A 20184-nucleotide genomic window follows, 5' to 3' on the forward strand; every position below is an offset into this window, starting at 1 on the left:
CCCTGACTTGCAATAGATTAGGTTTTAAACTATATATAAATGGCAGGTAGTGGTTTTTAAAATCGTACATATATATGCATATACATTTACTTGTTTCTTAAGTCAAAAATATTTATAAATACATGTACATAAACGTCTGTACACATTCATACTTTTAGATTTTGCAGGGAGGGCTTGCCAATTTTGTTTCTAGCTTCCCAAGAGGACAATATTTAAATTTGTTGAGATTTCCTGCTGATATTGATTGTATAAGTAGTCCAAGTCCTCCCCAACTTATGATGGTGTTATGTCCTGATAAACCCATAAGTTGAAAATGAAACTCCCAGAGTCTAAGAGACCCCCAAAAACGAACCACCAGAGTCCAGAGTCAAAGCTAAGCAGCAAGGGTCATTTATTGCAGATTCGAACCTGGACCTCTCCGCCCCCGTTGCTGGTGACGCCAAGAGGCCCTGAGAGAGGTTTTTACACCCCTTTTATAGACAGGTACAAACAAGTCATGGGGAAATCAGGAATTTTCCACAGTTACAGAGCTGCGATTGGTTGGTGTTTAAAGTTGGACACTTAACAGTATTCGATTGGTTCCTGCCTTTAGGTCAGACTACAACCGGGGGTACGGGCATCACAATGATTGATCAGGAATACACAGATGTGCCAGGCAACAATGATTGATCAGGAGTACACGGATGTGCCAAGTAACAATGGTTGATCAAGAATATACGGATGTGCCAGGCAGTAATGATTGATCAGGAATACATGGGCGCGCCAAGCAATTGTACAGAAGCGGAACAAGCTGGCTAAGCTTGGTTAGGTTTCAGTTTCCTGTAACTTAAGCTTTTAAGTTTCAATTTTCTCAGGCCTCTCAAAAATACCATTAAGTCAAAAATGCAATTAATACACCTAACCTACTGAACATCCTAGGTTAGCCCAGCCTACTTTAAATGTGCCTAGAACACTTAACATGAGCACAGTTGGGCAAAATCATCTAACACAGAGCCTATTTTATAATGAAGTGTTGACTCTCTCATATAATTTATTGAATGCTGTACTGAAAGTGAAAAACAGAATGGTTCTATGGGTACAGGTAAGTGTGTGGGTTGATTGCATGGCCTACTGGTGGCTGGTGAGCCCAGCATCCTGAGAGAGGATCCTACTGCCTATCGCCAGCCTGGGGAAAGATCAGAATTCAAAGTTAAAGGTGTGGTTTCTACTGCATGCATATTACTTTTGAACCATCATAAAGTCAGGGACTGTAAGTTTGAGACCATCTGTATGCACACATTTATTACCCATTTACTACTTCTAAGTATGGGCATAAAAGCATAGTTTCAAGTATGAAAACTTTTATTCTAGGTCCAGTGGCATTGCAGAGCACGGATGGTTGCAGGAGCCAATTTTTACATTGTCGGACGAGACCCCGCTGGCATGCCTCATCCCGAAACAGGGAAGGATCTTTATGAGCCAACTCATGGTGCCAAAGTGCTGACAATGGCCCCTGGGCTCATCACCTTGGAAATAGTTCCCTTTCGAGTTGCAGCCTACAACAAGAAAAAGAAGCGTATGGACTACTATGACTCTGAACAGTAAGTTTTATTGTCACAAATCTATGAAACGCCTTGTGCTCTAAGCTGCTCCCAGGGCTTTAAAGTACTGTCTCAGTTTTATAATAACTTCACTTTGTTGTACAAACTTTGTTGTACACATTTCAGAGAAAGGCCAAACCAAGGAAACTAATTTCTCAGTATTCCAGCAGTTAGGAGTAGAAGTAAAAATTGAATCTGGTTTCATGCTTCATGGTTCATATATAAATGGCATGTAGTGGTTCAGTTTTTTTGTTGTAGAGTGCATAAGGGCAGTATTGACATGACTATTTCTGCCATATCTACTGTATGTTATGGAGCATGTAGTAGAGATGATTACTCTGGTAAGCCCCAAAAATCTTAGTATTGAGAGAATTTAATATCTATGCAATCACTTATGTGATAGGCACTGTCCTAATTGCTTTATAGGCATTAAACTAATCCCTACAACAATCCTATGGTGCTATTATCCCGATTTTATAAATTAGTAGTAAGCTGAGGCATACAAAGTTCAAATAACTTTTATAAGGCCCAGAGCAGTAAATGGCAGCCCAGTGGTTGAACCCAAGCAGTGTGACTCCAGAGCCTTTGCTCTTGACCACGAAGAGTGTAACTTCTTTCTTCAAAGATCTTAGGAGGAGCAAAACACTAACAAGCTTTTAGTACAAATTATTGGTAGTGTTGAACATGTATCTGTGTCCCTTTAACGAAAAACTGTACTAATTTTTATTTATGTATAATAACAATTGTTAGTACATTCTAAATTTATTTTTAAACATTTATTTATTTTTGAGAGACAGCACAAGTGAGGGAGGGACAGAGAGAGAGGGAGACACAGAATTCGAAGCAGGCTGCAGGCTCTGAACTGTCAGCATAGACCCTGACATGGGGCTCGAACCCACAAACCATGAGATCATGACCTGAGCCGAAGTCGGACACTGAACTGACGGAGCCACCCAGGCGCCCCAATTGTTAGTACATTCTAAATTTAGAGTGACACGTTAGGGCTCTAGAATAGGAAGTTATGGGTTCTAGCTCTTTCTTTGCTGTTGTGACTAGCCTTGTTTCTTCATGTCTTAAATGATGTCAGTAGATGAGTTGATTCCATCTTAGTTCAAAATCTGTAGTTCTTTCCATGATCTGTAGCATCTAGTTATTTTTACATTTTTAGCAGATACTTGTTTTGTTGATTGATGCTTTTTTAGTACAAATTACAATTCATGTGCAGCAAGTAGAATGGAGAAGTACTTTTTTATTTATGTTTTCTTACATTTATCTTTACTGATAGGTACTAATTGAAAATTGTCCATGGTCTAATAACCTTTAATCTGAGAGTGCTCATCCTTTTTTCCATGATACTTTATAGTTAATTCTGTGTTCAGGAACAGAGAACACTGATCCTGACCCTGTGTCCTCATTTGGTGTAGCCCATTTTGTAATAATGGGGATGGACAAGAAAGAAAAAGAAACCTTTTAAAGATCAAAACATTCTTTTGTCTCTATAAGTGACATGAAGTTTGGTGTCATTTAATTTCTTTGTGATAAATGGTGAATTGGGTAAAGAAATACTGCTATTTACAGTAGAGTTTGAGAGATTTGTTGGCTTTTCACTTACGGCATAAATACTGCTGGAGAAAAAAATGCATAATTTTAGATGATAGGCTTTTCTGAGTGATGAACTGGAGCTAAAATGCAGGAAAATTTTATGAGTCAGTGAACAGAAAGGGCTTATATAACTGATACAGGCAAGTGTAAAAGAACTCCTAAGTACACTTTGGGGCCTAGGTGTGGAATTCAAGACAGGAGCTATTCTAGACTATTATTTTCTGAAAATCTGAAATGTGGTCCAGATTCTAGTATACTTCTGAACCAAACCAAGAGAAGAATTTGCAATAATCCAGACCATTTTTACTTTTATAAAAGACCAGGATTTGCCAACACATAGAAATAGTTTTAAATCATGGCATGTTTTGTTTTGTTCTGGCCTAAAAATATATAGGCCTGTGTATGTTGTTTGTATGTCTATTTATATATGTATGCATGTGTACATACACTTACATAATGTATGTGCACACAGAGCAATGTCACTGTCTCACAAACAGGGCATCTATAAGAGGGGTGTGCTGAGAGTCGCAAATGGGCCCTTCTCTTCCAAAGGGATGCCTCAGAAGCTTTAACAAGAGAATTTTAAGTAAAGGGGCACCTGGGTGGCTCAGTCGGTTGAGCATTCGACTCTTGATTTTGGCTCAGGTCATGATCTCATGGTTTGTGGGTTCTAGCCCCACATCAGGCTCTGTGCTGGCAAAAAAATTTAAAAAAAGAATTAAAAAAATAAAAACAATTTGAGTAAACCTTGAACTATATTGCCACAAAAGGTGATTGAAACTGAAAATATAAATTAAATGTTAAGGAAAGTAAAAAGTTTCCAATACAGTCCTGTCTTTTTGTGGTTAAAATTATCTAGTGCCTCCATTAGAGATTCTAATTTACTTATTTCGGGGAGAGGCCTACACCCCAGCAGTTCTTTTGTAAGCTCCCCAGCTGCAGACCCTTCAGTGTGACTCATGGAGGGTAGCATTGCTTTCTACATATTTGTAAAACATACAGTGTCAGAGACAGAATGCTGGGCTGGGAAACCCTTTACTTCTGATCCAGCATGCAGTTGTTTGTTTAGTTTGTGTACAAGATGTTATGAACATAATCTTGTTCTGAAAGTAAGAGTCACTTACAGAGTGAGGAGAGAGAAATAGAATCATTCTGCCCGTGGCCACATGGTTAAAACTTAGGTGAGTTTCCATGTCCGTGAGTTAAGGAAACAAAACTAAATAGAGTTGGGCTTTTCTTTTTCACTTCTCCTTTACTGATGTTTCATTACTGTGGTTTCTTTGCATGCATGATCAGGTGATTTAATCACCCGCAGGACCTAGTACCCATCTGTATGTAGTTGACAGACGTGCGGGGGGAAGCCCTTGATAACTTTCACGTTTTGTTAAATCTGTGTAGTATTGCTTTAAGTCTCTCTTTTAATCATTCAAAAGCTAAATAATTACATCAGTTCTCATAAGATTTTCCAGTGATGAATTCTATATTAGTTGCATGAGTGGCTCATTTTCTTGGAATTTTTTTGAGTTTACCAAATCTTAATAAATTGTAACTTGGGAAGCCTTAAAACTGCCTTAGTTTTCTGATTTTTTATATTTGTGTTCACATATAATTAAGTTGACGGGAACATGTTGGAAAGTGATTAAAATTTTGTGGAAAGGCGATAGTCTTTGATGTAGTGAGAAAACACAGTTATTAATTATGCACATATGAGGTTGTCTTATGTTTGATTAATGGATGTTATTCAATGCCAGCTTTTATGTAATTAATGATTTTGCAGCTTTTGATTTAATTAAATACTAGTGTAAGACAAGGCTTAGGGAGAACAAAAACAAACTTTATGAAGATTTCAAGTAAGATATTGATAGGAACTATGATAAAAATCATCTGTTTATACTTAGGAAGCTCAAGTAGGCTCGTATTTGCTATAATAGTGACTCAAGGAAATTTAGTTTTAGGACTACAAGACTGAACTCCATTCTTTCAGATATTACAAACAAACTTTTAGAATTCTCAGTTATTTGTAATGTTTTCTCCTTTATGCAGATCTTCTTAGTATTTGGGTAAAAAAATTCAAAGTTATGGTTCAGATTATTGAAATGGCAACTTAACAAAAAGAGCACACATGAATGAGAGTGCCTTGTGGAAATGGCTATATGAAGGGACAGGTGGACGAAAATGTTCCAGTCTGGTTATTTCCACATTATCAGTAGAGTGTTTTCATAGCTTTAATGTTGAAGTTGATATTAATTCACATACTGTTAGTGTCATTTAAAAAATATTCTAATTATAGACACTTTTTCATATAGCTTTCCCTTCTTTTATGTGCTTTCCACAGGAAAGCTCATCTTTTCTAGTGGTTTCTGTGCAATGACTTTTAAAGCTATACTTCATTGTTTCCAAGTTGCTAGTTGTGTTAGTTTTCTAGTGCTAACACATGACTACAAATTTAGTGGCTTAAAACAATCCTTACTGTCTCACAGTTTTTTGGGTCAGAAGTCTGGGTGGACTGCATTGGATTCTCTGCCCAGGCTGGGCTCTCATTTGAAAGTTCTGGAAAGAATCCATTTTCAAGGTGACCCTTGTTGGCAGAATTCAGTTCCTTGCAGTTGTGGGGCTGAGGTCCCCATTTTCTTGCTGGCTGTTGGCTAAGGATTGCTCTCTGATCCTAGAAGCCATTTTAGATCCTTTCTTCTAGACACCTCCATCCCAGCAACAGAATCTCCTTCATGGTGAATCCTTCTCCCACTCCAAATCTCCCTGATTTTCCCTTCTATTATTTGAGAAAAGTCTTTGCTTTTAAAGGGCTCCAGTAATTTAGGTTAGACCCAGGTAATTTCACTATTTTGCCATACAAATGACCTATAGTGGTAGTAACATTATTTGTCTTCATTCTTTCATAGACCCCTCTTTTGCAGACATTCTAGAGAAGTGAGAAAGTTAAGTTTTCTAGAAGTAAAATAAAAGTAACTTTTTTCTCTGGAGGTTAATATTAGGAATAATAGATAGGACATCCTAAGGAGATGTTGTGGTATTTTCATTATAAAACCCAGTAGTACTCCTGTCCTGCCTTTTTTAATCAATTACAACATCTGAAAGAGAGAAGACATTGGTGGGGGGGGGAGGGTAACCAATATAAAGGTCCCAATCACAACTCTATTGTGCTGGAATAGACTATATGGAAGACTTATTTTTTTAATGCCAAGGACGCCAAAGAAGCATTGAACCAAAGAAGGCCAAAGATCTGCTCCTTCCCTCCACCTCAGAGCCCTGACCAGTTTTGACTACTCTTATGAGATAAATGGACATATGTGATAGGGGAAAAGTAGAAAGAGCAAATGAGACAGTTCTTGGGAAAGAGTTCCCACAGAGCTTAGGGGAGAATAATCTGGGTCTCCCCAGAGAGCAATCCAAGGTGATCTTAACACTCCAGCCTGGTGGAAGGAAAATAGGCCTTAGTCATAAACCTTTGTTCCTAGAAAGTTCCTTTCTGGGTGAGTGGGGTACCCTGATTTTGATGCAATTTGGGGTAACAGATGAATAGGATGCATTCTTCCAGTGGTCAACCAATAAAATCATTATGGAAACATTTAAAAGAAAAATAACACTCAGGCAGTCACCTATTTTATGTGTGTGCTTTGAGTTTTATTCTTTTTCTGTACGTTGATTTAACATAGTTGAGTTTATAATAGGTTTTTTTTTACCCTGCTTTTAATTATTTACTTTTCATGAGCATCTTTCCATGTTAAGCTCATGTAAGCATGTATTTATTGTAAGCTCTCTGTATACATTCTATTATTCGTTCTGGTACCGTACCGTGCCACAAGTCCCGATGGTGTGTGTGCAGCACAGGGCCAAGTGAGGAAGCTTGGGAAGGTTCCCTTCGTGCTGTGGAACAAGACTGGCTGAGAGGCTTCCTCACACAACTTGTGTCCTTAGGTATCACTGAGGGCAGGTAGCATCTGCTTGTCATATCTGGTCCCACCCCTTCTACCCCGTTGCCTCGCACACATGGAGCAGAGTTTTTCCATATCTGTACTTTCAAATGCTACTCTACTGAGACCTGGTCGTGATCTCCCCTCAGACTGTGGAGCTGTGCCGTGTTGTCACTGGTCTTACTGCAAAGAGTTCCAGGAGGAAAGAGCCACAAATCATCATGTTTGATGTCTTGATTTTTTGTTTTCTCTCTGCTTTGTTTTTTTCCCGTGACTTTTGGGGTCTCCTCATTTTTCTTATGCTTTCTGCCCTTTTGGGGTACGACTGGGATTTACTTAGTATAACAATATCAAATCAATTTCTTTCTTAACAACATGCCATTTAGCAGACAGGCTTTCTCAACCTTGGCATTATTGACATTGGGACCAGATAATTGGTTGGGAAGGGGTGCCATCTGGGGCATTCTAGAATGTGTGCCCTGGGGAGGAGGAAGTGAGGTTGCAAAATCACCTCTCTTGAGAATCAGAGGTTTGTAACAATATTGGCATGTTTGGGTACTTATTTTCTTTTTAATTATTTTGTCATTAGTCACAAGTCAAAAATATGGGTTTGTTTTTGTTTTTGTTTTTGTTTTTTACTCCATAGACTTCTTTTTACTTTTGTATTTGGAGCTGATCTAGATGTTTTGAGAGTAACAGATACCCTGGTTTCTAAGTAAATGAGGATATTCACATGTTTCTTAAAAGTAGAAAGCAAACAACAAGATGAAGAAATCCTGGTGACAGATATAAAGGAAATTATTTAATGTAGTCAAAGCAGTGTCCTTGCCATCTAGCAGTGTCCTGGGTTTACCTAATTTTCTGGTTAACTCATGGATGCTTAAGCTGCTTGAGTTACTAATTTTGAAAACCCTTTGAAAATGTATTATTTCGGTCTCTATAACCTACTGCAACTAAACAGGCTGTATACAGAGAGCAGCACTCAGGGACATCAGCGTGTGCTCAGAAGAGGTCACTACAGTCTGCTGAGAGGAAGTTTTCATACAATGGGATTTCAGCCATGTACCTCATACCAGACAATTTTATTTGGATGATGGGCACCTGAGAGCTTCTGAGTTTAGCTTTCAAAAAATTGAGATCCACCATCCACTCTTGAGTAATCAGAGGCTTCTTTCAGAACCAGGTGAAAGTTGATACGCTCTTTCCCAGCACAGAAGCCCCATTTTGGCCATTAAGGTATTTATGGATCCTTTTGAAACCTGTCCATTGGCACTCAGTTCAAAACCTCTGTTTGTCTACACTGTGGTAGATTTTGGTCTTCATGACCCTTTTTGATAAAGAAAATTGACTTGACTGCAGTGCACTTCAGGACGGTCCTTGAAATTTGTTGGTTTTTTTTAATGTTTATTTTTGAGAGAAAGCGTGTGCGAGAGTGGGGGAAGGACAGAGAGGGAGGGAGACAGAGGATCTGAAGTGAGCTCTGTGCTGAGAGGGAGAACCTGACACAGGGCTTGAACTCATAGCTGTGAGATCATGACCTGAGCCCATGTCAAGATGCTTAACCAACTGAGACACCCAGGCACCCCTAGAAATTTGTTACCTGTCTGAGTGTTTGATAGGAACTGTTCTCTAGCTTTTACTTACAAGATTGGGGTGTTGGGAGGGAAGTATGATGAATTAAGGATTTTGGTTAGGTAGGTTCTAGATAGTTGAATTTTTTGTGTATTTCAGTTGGTCTTTGGTTTGAAACTAAACATTGTTAAATTTGTCACGTACATTGCCAGCCAGTGGTTTTTTTGGTTCTGAGAAAGAAATCCATAAATAACTGTTTATCTGGTTTTGGAGAGATGACTTTTTGACCTCACACCTAAGAATTCTTAGTGTTTTGATCTACACAGTGTCATATATGAGCTTCTTTCAAGTTGGATGAAAAGTTAGACCCCAAATAGTTCATTTGATTCACTTAGATGTTACCACTATGATTTTTAGTTCTATCAGAGAAGAAATTCCCCTTTGCTCCTCTGCTTGCTTATCATCTAGTTACCTTTTTTTACAAAGCCCATACTAATTGAATAACGAACCCTCAAAAGGTACACTTGATGGGCCATCTGTTGACCCCAGCTCTTGTCCATTTGAACAACTCATGCTGCTGGTGGCTCTCATGACCACATATGTGGACTAAGAGACAGCAGATGGTTGTAAAGATTTAAAATCTTCAACAAGTGGCCAAGAGTCATTGTACTTCGGAGTCAGTCAAGATGCTGGCCACATGTAGTTAGTATATCCCACGTGGGACAGGATGCTGGTCCACAGGGTCCCCGCATAGCTTGCTAGATGGCGTGTTTTTCCTTCTCCCTGCCACTCCATCCCTTTTCTTTCTTTAAGAGATGCGGACTGTAAGAAGCTATGACCAAGTGGTTTTGAGAAGGAAAAAAAATTAAACATAGTTGTGTGTTTGTGTGGTGTTGTTGTTGTTGTTGTTTTTCCAGGCACCATGGGAGATTGGTTAACTAGTGTAATTAGATGGCTTATTAGAATTGCTTTGTAGTGAAAGCCCTCAGGGTCATTTGTTTGGTAGCCTTTCTGTTGTGGCAGATTCCTGACTACTCCCAGGTAAAGTTGAGAGCTAAATTTAGATTATTCCCCAAATGCCTGAGTTTTTACTTGACTCAGTTATTTCTGTAAGGTCATGTCTAATTAAAGATGAATTGTGAAAAATATGATTTGATTCTAGATAATGTGACTCTTGTATGAAGTCCTTGCACCTGACTTCTTATAAAAAGTAAAATCCTTATGTGACAGTACAAGTATGAGGCAGAGGAAAATAAATGTGTTTTCTGTAGCCAGGGTGGAGTGGAACCGCCACCATGTGGGAACAGAAACTCCCATTTCATGTGATGAAGAAATGCTTGTGGCATGCGGGGCAGATGGAGTGTGAAAATAGAGTCAGGAAAAGAGGTACCCAGGGACCTTGGTTTTAAAATGCAATTTCAGAAAGAATGCAAGCAGACTTCTGGATTCCAGACAGTTTGGCATTCTAGGGGAAAGAAAGGGCTGTAATTGGTCTGGCGTTTTTCCTTTAATCAAATAGTCAAGACAGTCATCCAGAAAGCTGTGCTCTCACTTCGTTCTCATTGCCATCACGAGCAAGCACTTTATGCATGGGACACAAGATTTCCTTTGTTGAAATCAAAGTTTAAGATTTACGTGGCCATAAATCTCCAGGGTCATAATTTTCCTTAGTGAAGCTTATATAGGGAGCTGATCAGTGAACCTTCTGAGGACCTGCAACATTCAACCAGTGTTTTGTTGGGTAGATTCTAGCTAAACTAACTGATTTTACCTCAGATTGGAGTGAGGATGTTTAGATACAATTGGAAAGCTCTCTGGACCCCTCCACCCTCTTGGCTTCCTCTCTGACCTCAGGTGGAACCTGGCTGGCCTGGAGAGAAAGTCCGTAGTGTTGATGGATTCTATTATTAATCCATTCTCACACAGCTTGTTCTCCTTGAGGGCAGTCTCAACATCTTTATTGAGAAGGTTGGGAGTGTGCTGCATTAACTGCCTCGTCTTTTTCTCACCCCAAACCATCCCTGTTTCTACCTTCCTTCACTCCTGCTGCTCCTCCGTGTCAAAGCCCCACTTCCTGTGTTCTTCATGTCAGACTTTTCTTCTTCATGTTTCATTTTCTCCTGGCTTTCATCTTCCTTCCTTTTCTCAGTCTTGCCGTTTATTTTCTTCCACCTATACACTTGCTGAAACCTCCCATTTCCTTAAAAAAAAAAAAAATCTCATCTTTTTCCACTCTATCTCTGCCAGCTTACCACCACATCTCTTTCCTTTGCCATCTACTAAAACTCTTCAGTTAAGAAGATTTAAATTCCAATTTGTAAATCCAGTAGTTATTTTTTTCCCCTCATGGTCCTTTTCTCAGCCTCTCTGTGGCCTTAACACATTAGGATTTCTCTTCTCCTGTGACCTCCATATCATCTTGGTTTTCTTCCTACTCCTTTGACAAATGCTTTTCCTTCTGCTGAGTCATCTTTTTTTGGAGAGCTTACCTGTTTTCTCTAACACAGTCTTCATTTTAGTGTTGATAAATTTACAAATTATGTTTCTAACCCCAACCTTACTGAATTTTTTGGAATCTTGTCTCCCAGTCTTGCTTCTTGTCTAGGCCCATCTCACATGCAGTCAATTTCTTTTCTCCCCTCAGGTTGTCATGTGTATGAGAGAAAGGGGTTGGCTTATTTCCCTGTGGTAACCAGCCCATCTGCATGGGCCAGTTTATTATAGTAGATCTGACTTGTCTGACACATTGAACAGATGATAGAAGTGAGAGAGACCCCTAAATTTAAACTAGTTTGAATCCGTCTTTTAAGCAATGTCTGTTAGCCTTTCATTTTTATTGGTCATCTCTGAAAATTTATATAGACATTTAAAATATGTTTTACCTAAGCAGATGAGAGCTGTTTATATATTGAGTTGAATGCATAGGTATATCTTCCTGTCTTTCTTGTAGTTGAGGGAATAGGTAGAGCACACAGGGTGACTAGGGGAAGATGTTGCATGCCTGAATTAAAGTGGTGCCTTTCTGCCTAATAGTTAGAGATGCTTTTCCTATGACTGATGAAATGAGTCACACTATTTTGAATGGTTGGTTTTTTTTTTTTTTTTAATGTTTATTTTTGAGAGTGAGAGAGAGAGAGATAGAATGTGATTGGGCGAGAGGTAGAGAGAGAAGGAGATACAGAATCTGAAGCAGGCTCCAGGCTCTGGGCTGTCAGCACAGAGCACGATGCGGGGCTCAAACTCACGGACCGCGAGATCATGACCTGAGCCGAAGTCAGACGCTCAACCGACTGAGCCGCCCAGATGCCCGAGTCATACCATTTTGTATTGATGTCCTATATGTATAATATTCCACAGTAAAATTCTTAGATATGTTTCAAAGGGGGTTGGGGCAATTACTAAAGTCTGAGTATCTCACTCTGGAGTTGGAAAGGCCAGAACTGGGGCCAGCAGCAAATCCTAAGAGGTAAAACTAGATTCAGGACCAAGAGTCATGTTGATCTTAGGAACTAACAATTGTGATCAGGCATAGAGCCAGGCCAGATGAAAGAGGTGCACAGAGCCTGGTGGTGATAAAACCAGTTCCAAGGTTTAGAAGCCCAGTGAGCAGTGGGGTCATTGAGCACGCAGACAGAATCAGAAAAGCAGAAGGAGAGACCAGAAGCCAATGCACGGTTTGGATCATGAGGAAATCACAGTATTTCTTTCTTGGTCTGGAGTCCACAATCTGAGGGCTCATAGGTAGACAGTGAGCCAGGTTTGGAAGGTGTATGTGGGTTCCCCTGCCTGAAGTGGAGGTGAGCAAGGCCAGAGAGAAGGTAGATGTGCAGATGATTATGGAAGAGATCGTTGTGAAAGTTATGGAGAAATTTCTAGTGGGAACCACTAGATAAAAGGGAATATACAAGTAGCTTAAATTAACCACAGCAATCAGAAATCCTACATTTCCCTTTTTTTTTGCCAGAAGATGAAGAGTAGTGACTCATTTAAGACCAGATATGCACCGTTCTATATTGAACCAGTAAAATTTTTCTATGCATACACTTTTGCATTCTTTTATATTTCACCAAATATTTATTGAGTTCCTAATTAGAAATAGTTTTGAATGTGTTCTGTGTAGCTAGCACCATCCAGATACACTCTTTACTGTTAATGCCTGGTACATAAGTGTGAGTTAATAGCCATTATAACTACTTTGAGACCAGTATAGGAAGCATAATGGTATAGCAGGACCTTATTTATCTGCTTTCATCAGGGGCAGTATTGAGGTTTCAGGTTAATTTAAGGTTAAATTTTTAAAAATTACTTAAAATCAAATGGCTGGAGATTATTTTAAATAAACTTTTAACTCGTTATAAAAATTATTGATATTTGATATTTTTTGATTTTGATAATTGATAAAAGTCATTTTTAGAAAACTACAGAAAACATGAGCAAAATTAATAGCACTGTGGTAATACTGTATGGAGATAACCGCTGTAACATTTGGGTAGAGGCGCCTGGGTGGTTCAGTTGGTTGAACTTTCGACTCTTGATTTCAGTTCAGGTGATCCCAGGGTTGTGGGATTAAGTTCTGCGTTGGGCTCTGCACTGAGCATGGAACCTACTTAAGATATTCTCTCCCTCCTTCCCTCCCTCTCTCGCTCTCCCTCCCTCTGTCTTCCCCCCTTCCCCTCTGCTCCACTCCTCTGCTGGAGCTCTCTTTCTCTGTCTCTCTCCAAAACAAAACAGTGTGCATATATTTCTCCTTCCTTTGTTCCTTCGTTCCTTCCCTCCTTCCCCCCTTTGAGAGAGAGAGCAAGAGCTTGAGTGGGGAAGGGGCAGAGGAAGAGGGAGAAAGAGAATCGGAAGCAGCCTCCACACTCAGAGCAGAGCCAAACACAGGACTCAAGCTCACGGCTGAGATCATGACCTGAGCTGAAATCAACAGTTGGACAGCTTACCGAGCCACCCAGGCGCCCCTTGGGTATATTTGTTAATAGCCTTCTCTCCACACCCTCTGTATTTTTAACAGAATTGTAGTTGTATTGCATAGAAAGTTTTGTGTCCTGATTCTTTTCCTCAGGGCTAAACCATAATTTATTTAGAAACTTTAACCTTCAGGTCATTTACAGTATTTTATTATCCTAAAACAACTTCCACTTAGCTATCTTTACGCATAACATAAAGATGTTGTGCATAGATGTTGTGTGCATCTGATTTTTTCCTTAACATAGGTTCCTAGAAGTGTAATTATTAGTTAGAAAATATACTTGGCACCTCTCTAGAAGCACGTGGCAGTTTATGATTTATGTTCCACAAATAATGAATTGGGAGGGAACATACAGCTGTTAGCTAGGAGCAAACATAGCCTGTGATCTGGTGACCCGAGTGATCCAGAGCTCTTGCTGGGTCCTGGTCTGCTATCTAGGTTGGTTCTTTTTGTTTGGGGGAAGAGGATAAAATTACTAGTGGACCATCTGTGCCGTAGCCATACATGCTCAGTGCTTAATGGTTTAAGGGCCTTTGTGTGTTTTTGAATATAAGAAGATGAGAAAAACTAACAATACTTTGGTGGTATCAGTGGAAGAGTATCATTTATTGCTACTTACCTGTTTTTGCTATTAAAAAATTAGTTTTCTTTTAATGTTCCAGTATACATTTAACCTTTCAGAGTCAGACTTCCTAAAGAGCTTTCTGCCTGCATAACTAAATTGGATTTAATGGGTTTTTTTGTTTGTTTGTTTTTCATTTTTTAAATGTTTTATTTATTTTTAAGACAGAGACAGAGCACGAGTGGGGATAGGGCAGAGAGAGAGGAAGACACAGAATCTGAAGCAGGCTCCGGGCTCCGAGCTGTCAGCACAGAGCCCGACACAGGGCTCAAACTCACGAACTGTGAGATCATAACCTGGGCCAAAGTCGGACGTTCAACCGACTGAACCACCCGGGTGCCCCTGTTTGTTTGTTTTTAATTTCTAGTTCTAAATTAGTAGTTCCCATGGGCTGAGGAAGAGGAAGTGAGGGAGGGAGATGGGTATGGCTATAAAAGGACACCCCAAGGGATCTTCAAGGTTTTGGAACTGTTAATGCATCTTGACTGTGGTGGATACGTGAACCTACATATGTGATAAAATTGTACAGAACTAGGGGTGCCTGGGTGGCTCAGTTGGTTGAGCATCTGACTTTGGCTCAAGTCATGATCTCACAGTCCGTGAGTTCAAGCTCCGTGTCAGGCTCTGTGCTGATAGCTTGGAGCCTGGAGCTTGCTTCGGATTCTGTGTCTCCCCCTCTCTCTGCCCCTCCCCTGCTCATGCTCTGTCTGTCTGTCTCTCAAAAATAAATAAAAACATTAAAAAAAATTTTTTTTAATTGTACAGAACTAAATACACAGAGAATTGAGTACAAGTAAAACTGGGGAAATCTGAATAAGATTGGTAAATTGTATTCATACTGATAACCTGATTGTGATATTATGCTATAGTTTGGCAAGATGCTACCATTGGGGAAAACTGGATAAAGGATAGATGAGAGCTTGCTGTATTATACCTTACAATTACATGTGAATCTTCAGTGATCTCAGTAGATATTTAAATTAAAATTTGTTTCCTAGTTCTAAAAATGGGTATTTTGATAGTATGGTGGTTTTTGTTCAATGACAGATTTGAAATCAGATTGAGCATTCATTTACAAGTACAGTACTATGTTTTATCTAGATCTTTTTGTTTCCATTAAGCTTATCTACCATGAACAGAAGAAGAAATGCTTTTTAAAATTTCACTGTCACTGGGGCACCTGGGTGGTTCATCAGTTGAGAGTCTGACTTTTTGGCTCAGGGCATTCTTGAGGTTTGTGGATTCAAGCCCTGTGTTGGGCTCTGCGCTGACAGCTCAGAGACTAGAGCCTGCTTTGGATTCTCTCTCTCTCTGCCCTTCCCCTGCTTACACTGTCTCCCTCACTCTCAAAAAAATTAAATAAACATGAAAAAAAATTTTTAAGTTTCACTATCCATAAGATTCTAGAAATGGGATGTAATTTTCTTTCTTTCTTTTTTTTTTTTTTTTTTTTTCCTGTTTCAGCCATGAAGACTTTGAATTTATCTCAGGAACACGAATGCGCAAACTTGCCCGAGAAAGCCAGAAACCTCCGGAAGGCTTTATGGCTCCCAAAGCCTGGACTGTGCTGATGGAATACTACAAATCCTTGGAGAAAGCTTAAGCTGTTGACCCTGTCACTCTACCTTTGACACTTAACTGAGTAACGAGGGGACCACGTAGTTCCTGTTGGCATTTTTTTGTGGTGGTGTCTGTCTGGACACGCTTCCTCAACACAGACCACTTTCCTTAACTAGCGTCAGTTTTGGTCTGCCTTACGAGTTTTGTTTTGAACTAGTGTAATACACTGCTGGTTTTAATGTATCTTTTCCACTTATTATAGTTAATATTCTTACAGTGCAATTTTAAAATCTTGTCTTTTTATATTATATTTATGCTTCTGTCTTATGATTTTTTCAAGCTGTTATATTAGTTGTAACCAATAGTATACACATTGAATCTCATTTTTCATCCCTTGGAAAAAGAAAAAGTCCACTAAACAATAAACTTGGCTAGACTTCGTTTGGGGAATTTTACAAGACATCTGTAGCAATTAGGTTTTCTTTTTCTACATTGAAAAATATAAACTGCTTCCTTCCTTCCTTCCTTCCTTCCTTCCTTCCTTCCTTCCTTCCTTCCTTCCTTCCTTCCTTCCAGGAAGCTATTGATCTCTTAGCTGTTATAATCTATTCTTATGATCTGTGTAAGCCCTGAATGAACTTTCGATCTATTCAATAACATTAAACTTTTTGGCTTCTTATTTATATGATGTTTTTTGTTTTGTTTACACTTAACCTTTCCTTCTTGTGAAAAGTTTCTGACGGAGGAGGGAAAATACAGGCATCTTTCCGTTCCTTGAATCTAATAGCTCCTGTTTTTCATAGTGGATTTTTAAGTGGAAAAATGATAATGCATCCTGTCCAAAAATTCAACCAGATTCCCCAAATATCTCTAATATTCTTTTTTTTTTTTATTAATTTTTTTTAACATTTATTTATTTTTGAGACAGAGACAGAGCATGAACGGGGGAGGGTCAGAGAGAGGGAGACACAGAATCTGAAACAGGCTCCAGGCTCTGAGCTGTCAGCACAGAGCCCGACGCGGGGCTCGAACTCACGGACCGTGAAATCGTGGCCTGAGCCGAAGTCGGCCGCTTAACCAACTGAGCCACCCAGGCGCCCCTATCTCTAATATTCTTAAACACCCTAAGGTGGTGGTACTAGCCATAGAGCTAGGGAGATGATGGTCCATTTGGGGAGGGGGCATCGTATCCAGTTTGCTTTTGTAGGATATCCTCAAGTAGACCATTCAAGTGGAGATGTTTATTTAGGAGCTGGATATACAATTTTGATTGAGATGCCAGCATTTTTGATTTGCAAGCATACTTTCTGTGAAATAATCCTGATCTACTCTTTAAAAATTTAGCATTAAAATGAGATGGCAGAGTATACATGGAGATAGTGTATTGTCGTTAAAGTGAGAATAAAATATCACTAGGCAAAGAGATAGAAGGAAAAATGCAAAAACAGTAAAATTGGATTATGGAAGGAATCAGTGAGAAAGTTGGTAAATAGAAAAAAATGGAGGCTATGAGTAGATATTTTCTAGTGGATAGATTTATTCACTTGTGAATACTGAATAAAAATATTCATTAGGTGATGTAGAGAGTTATATGGTTGGATATGTTTACGGGAACAATTGGAAGTGACAGTTGGTATTATTTTGGTGCCACATTTTCTAGATCTCTTTTTTAAGGGAGAACTCCTTTATATAAGTCTACATAGGTTGAAGGGCACCATAGATTTTCCCTCTCCAACTGCAAACAGCTAAGGTATAACATAGCACCTCAGCTAATTTAGAAACTCCTACCTAAAGCGTTGAAAAGGTGTAGGAAGTGATGCAAAGATATAGAGACAAAACGAATCATGGATTCATGGTGGCAGCGGTAGAGTTGAGATTCTGGGGACTGTGATGTCAAGTGGAAGTGGAGCCCGTGGGGATGGGGTCTCCTGTGCAGAAGTAGTATCCCATCTACAACATTCCAGTGGTGTGACCTTGGGTCAGTCTTCCATATCAGCTTCATTTAATTCCATACCATTTTCTGAGCCTCATTCTCTTGCATTTTCCATCAATTCTCTAAGATACCCATAGTCTTCCTATCAATTTCTTTGCTACCAAAATTATCTGGAGTTTCTCTTGTTTGCCATCAGGCTCCCCTGATCATAACATAAGCATGTGAGGAAAATGTGTATTTCATATAAAAATCTTGATACTGCTAAATTTCAAGATGATTTTTACTGTCAGCTGTGTATTTAAGAGTTAAAGATACAGAAGAAAAACATCTTTAAAAACTTGGCACTTAGGAAACTTGTCCTTTATACTCATAAAATCAAGATGAGATCATGAAGAAAAGAAGTTACGATTAATAGCATTAGGATGAAATGTGTTTTAAAAAGTAGATTTCTATTCTATCTGTAATTGTCCTTTCTGAATCTGGTCCCCACTGTACCCCCTGGCCTCCAGCCTGCCAAAGAGAGACATGATGAAAACGTAATTCTATGCCCCTGGGCCCTTGGGATTGGCCACCCACTTGTGTGTTGCAGAGAAATGGGGAAGAAAATAGAAGCACTCAATGATTTCCACTAGTTCACATGTTGGTATGTGTATCTTTAATCAAAAAATCTGATACACACAAATTTAATTTTTCCTCTTCCCAGTCCATAAAAATGAGCCCAAACCAATCTTTAAAACATTCAACCTTTTTTCATTCAACCTCTCCTGCCAAGTGGTCTTGGAAATCTCAGTGCCATTTTTTTATCTATCCATCAGCTGGAAAAGAGAATGGAAAAATACTCCTTTTTAAAGAAAGGAGGAAAAGAAAGTGCAATCATCTTGGCAAAAATAATGTTTTAAATCTGTCAATTCTCTGTTCTACTCTGATAATCCAGACCACATATTTGAGTTTTATTTTCATCTAAGAGGGGAGCAATTATGTCTGTCTCTTGGATGTCAGCATTCAGATACTTTATCAAGAAAAATTCGGAAGTCATGGTTCTTACACATGGTCTATTTTTTATTAGCACATATGTATCCAGGGGTTGGTTGGCTCACAAAGTAAGGAAGTATTTGGCCACTGGGCCTCTTTTCTGTGTGTGGTCTATTTCTTGGAGGGCCTGCAAACCTCTTGGGTTATATTTCTGCTGGATTCCATTCCCTGATCCACACATTATTGTCTTGAATATAATTATATAAAAATGGCACAAGGAACATCCTGCCCACTTAACTCCGAGCGAGTGTTTTCTGGACTGAGGTAAAAGCTGGCTTTCCTAAAGATATGTACTTGAGGAGTGACTAAGCAGGGGTGTGTTAAGATTGAAGCCTCCTTCTTATCCTGACTTCCTGCTTCCCCAAATTCCCAAGGAAAATGGCACCAGAATTGAGGTCCTAGATTTGAGGAAATATGAAACATGGAAAATTTCATCATGGACCTCTATCTCCCAGACCTGCACCAGCACTGAGCATCTGTAATGATCTGTCTTCTCTGCATTGAAATGAATTAGAATATGAGCTCCCTCACTGCATTCCTCACAACAGCTCTGGCTTAAACTCTTTGAAAAGTGTTCTCCCCAGCAGCACAACCACTCCAATTGCCCAAAAGAACATAGGCATCTGTTAAAAGTAAGCATACTGAGGCCTTGCTGCACAATCAGTTCCCCAAGAAAAACCAGCCACTTCAAGCAAGAGGAGTTAATGTCAACATGTCTGGATTCACTGCCTGGCTGCCCAGAGTTTGCCCTACAAGACTTTCATCTTCAGTGTGGTTAGTGTTATCTTGTGTGATCTAGGGGCATGTATATATGTGTTCTACATAGGTGCAGAAATAGAAATTTGATTTTCGACATGTTGTGGGCTAATTCCAATGAGCTACTCATACAGCCGTTACAGAAATTTGAGTAAGAAAAGTTAAAAGCTTAGATATTTAGATGTTTTGGCTTAAGCCAAGGAAAAGCTTAAGAGAGAGTACAGTTTTGTGATTTAAGAATTCAGGCTTGGAAATAAAATTTGACCAATTCCTTGTTGGTTGTGACCTGCAGCTTCATGAAGCCTGTTTCCTTACTTGTGAAGGTCATAGTCAGGAATTATGAGGCAGTGTGTGTAAAGTAATCCTTTATCATCATATTTAAAGATGTAGTCTTTTGGCCAAGAAATACAGTGATACCAGTATCTTTGAGACAAGACCTTGTAATATGTGCATAGTAACACTGTTCTCTAGCCCACTTAACAAAGTGACTAAATACAGATACATGTTAGATAACAAATCTAAGGGGCACCTGGGTAGCTCAGTCGGTTAAGGGTCCAATTTCACCTTAGGTCATGATATCAAGGTTTGTGAGTGCAAGCCCCACACTGGGCTCAGTGCTGTCA

The 20184-nt window shown here is 39.3% G+C and overlaps 1 protein-coding gene across 1 annotated transcript in view; it reads left to right on the top strand.

Moving 5' to 3' along the window:
* PAPSS1 (3'-phosphoadenosine 5'-phosphosulfate synthase 1) overlaps nt 1-16300 on the top strand; it is a 103085-nt gene extending 86785 nt beyond the window's left edge. Inside the window, 2 exon segments of the mRNA XM_027061997.2 lie at nt 1351-1580; nt 15745-16300. Of these exon segments, the coding sequence (XP_026917798.1) occupies nt 1351-1580; nt 15745-15883 (369 nt within the window). The 3' untranslated portion in view covers nt 15884-16300.
* Nucleotides 16301-20184: the final 3884 nt, after the last annotated feature.

The sequence above is a fragment of the Acinonyx jubatus genome, chromosome B1 (genome assembly GCF_027475565.1).
Source record: "Acinonyx jubatus isolate Ajub_Pintada_27869175 chromosome B1, VMU_Ajub_asm_v1.0, whole genome shotgun sequence".
NCBI lineage: Eukaryota > Metazoa > Chordata > Mammalia > Carnivora > Felidae > Acinonyx > Acinonyx jubatus.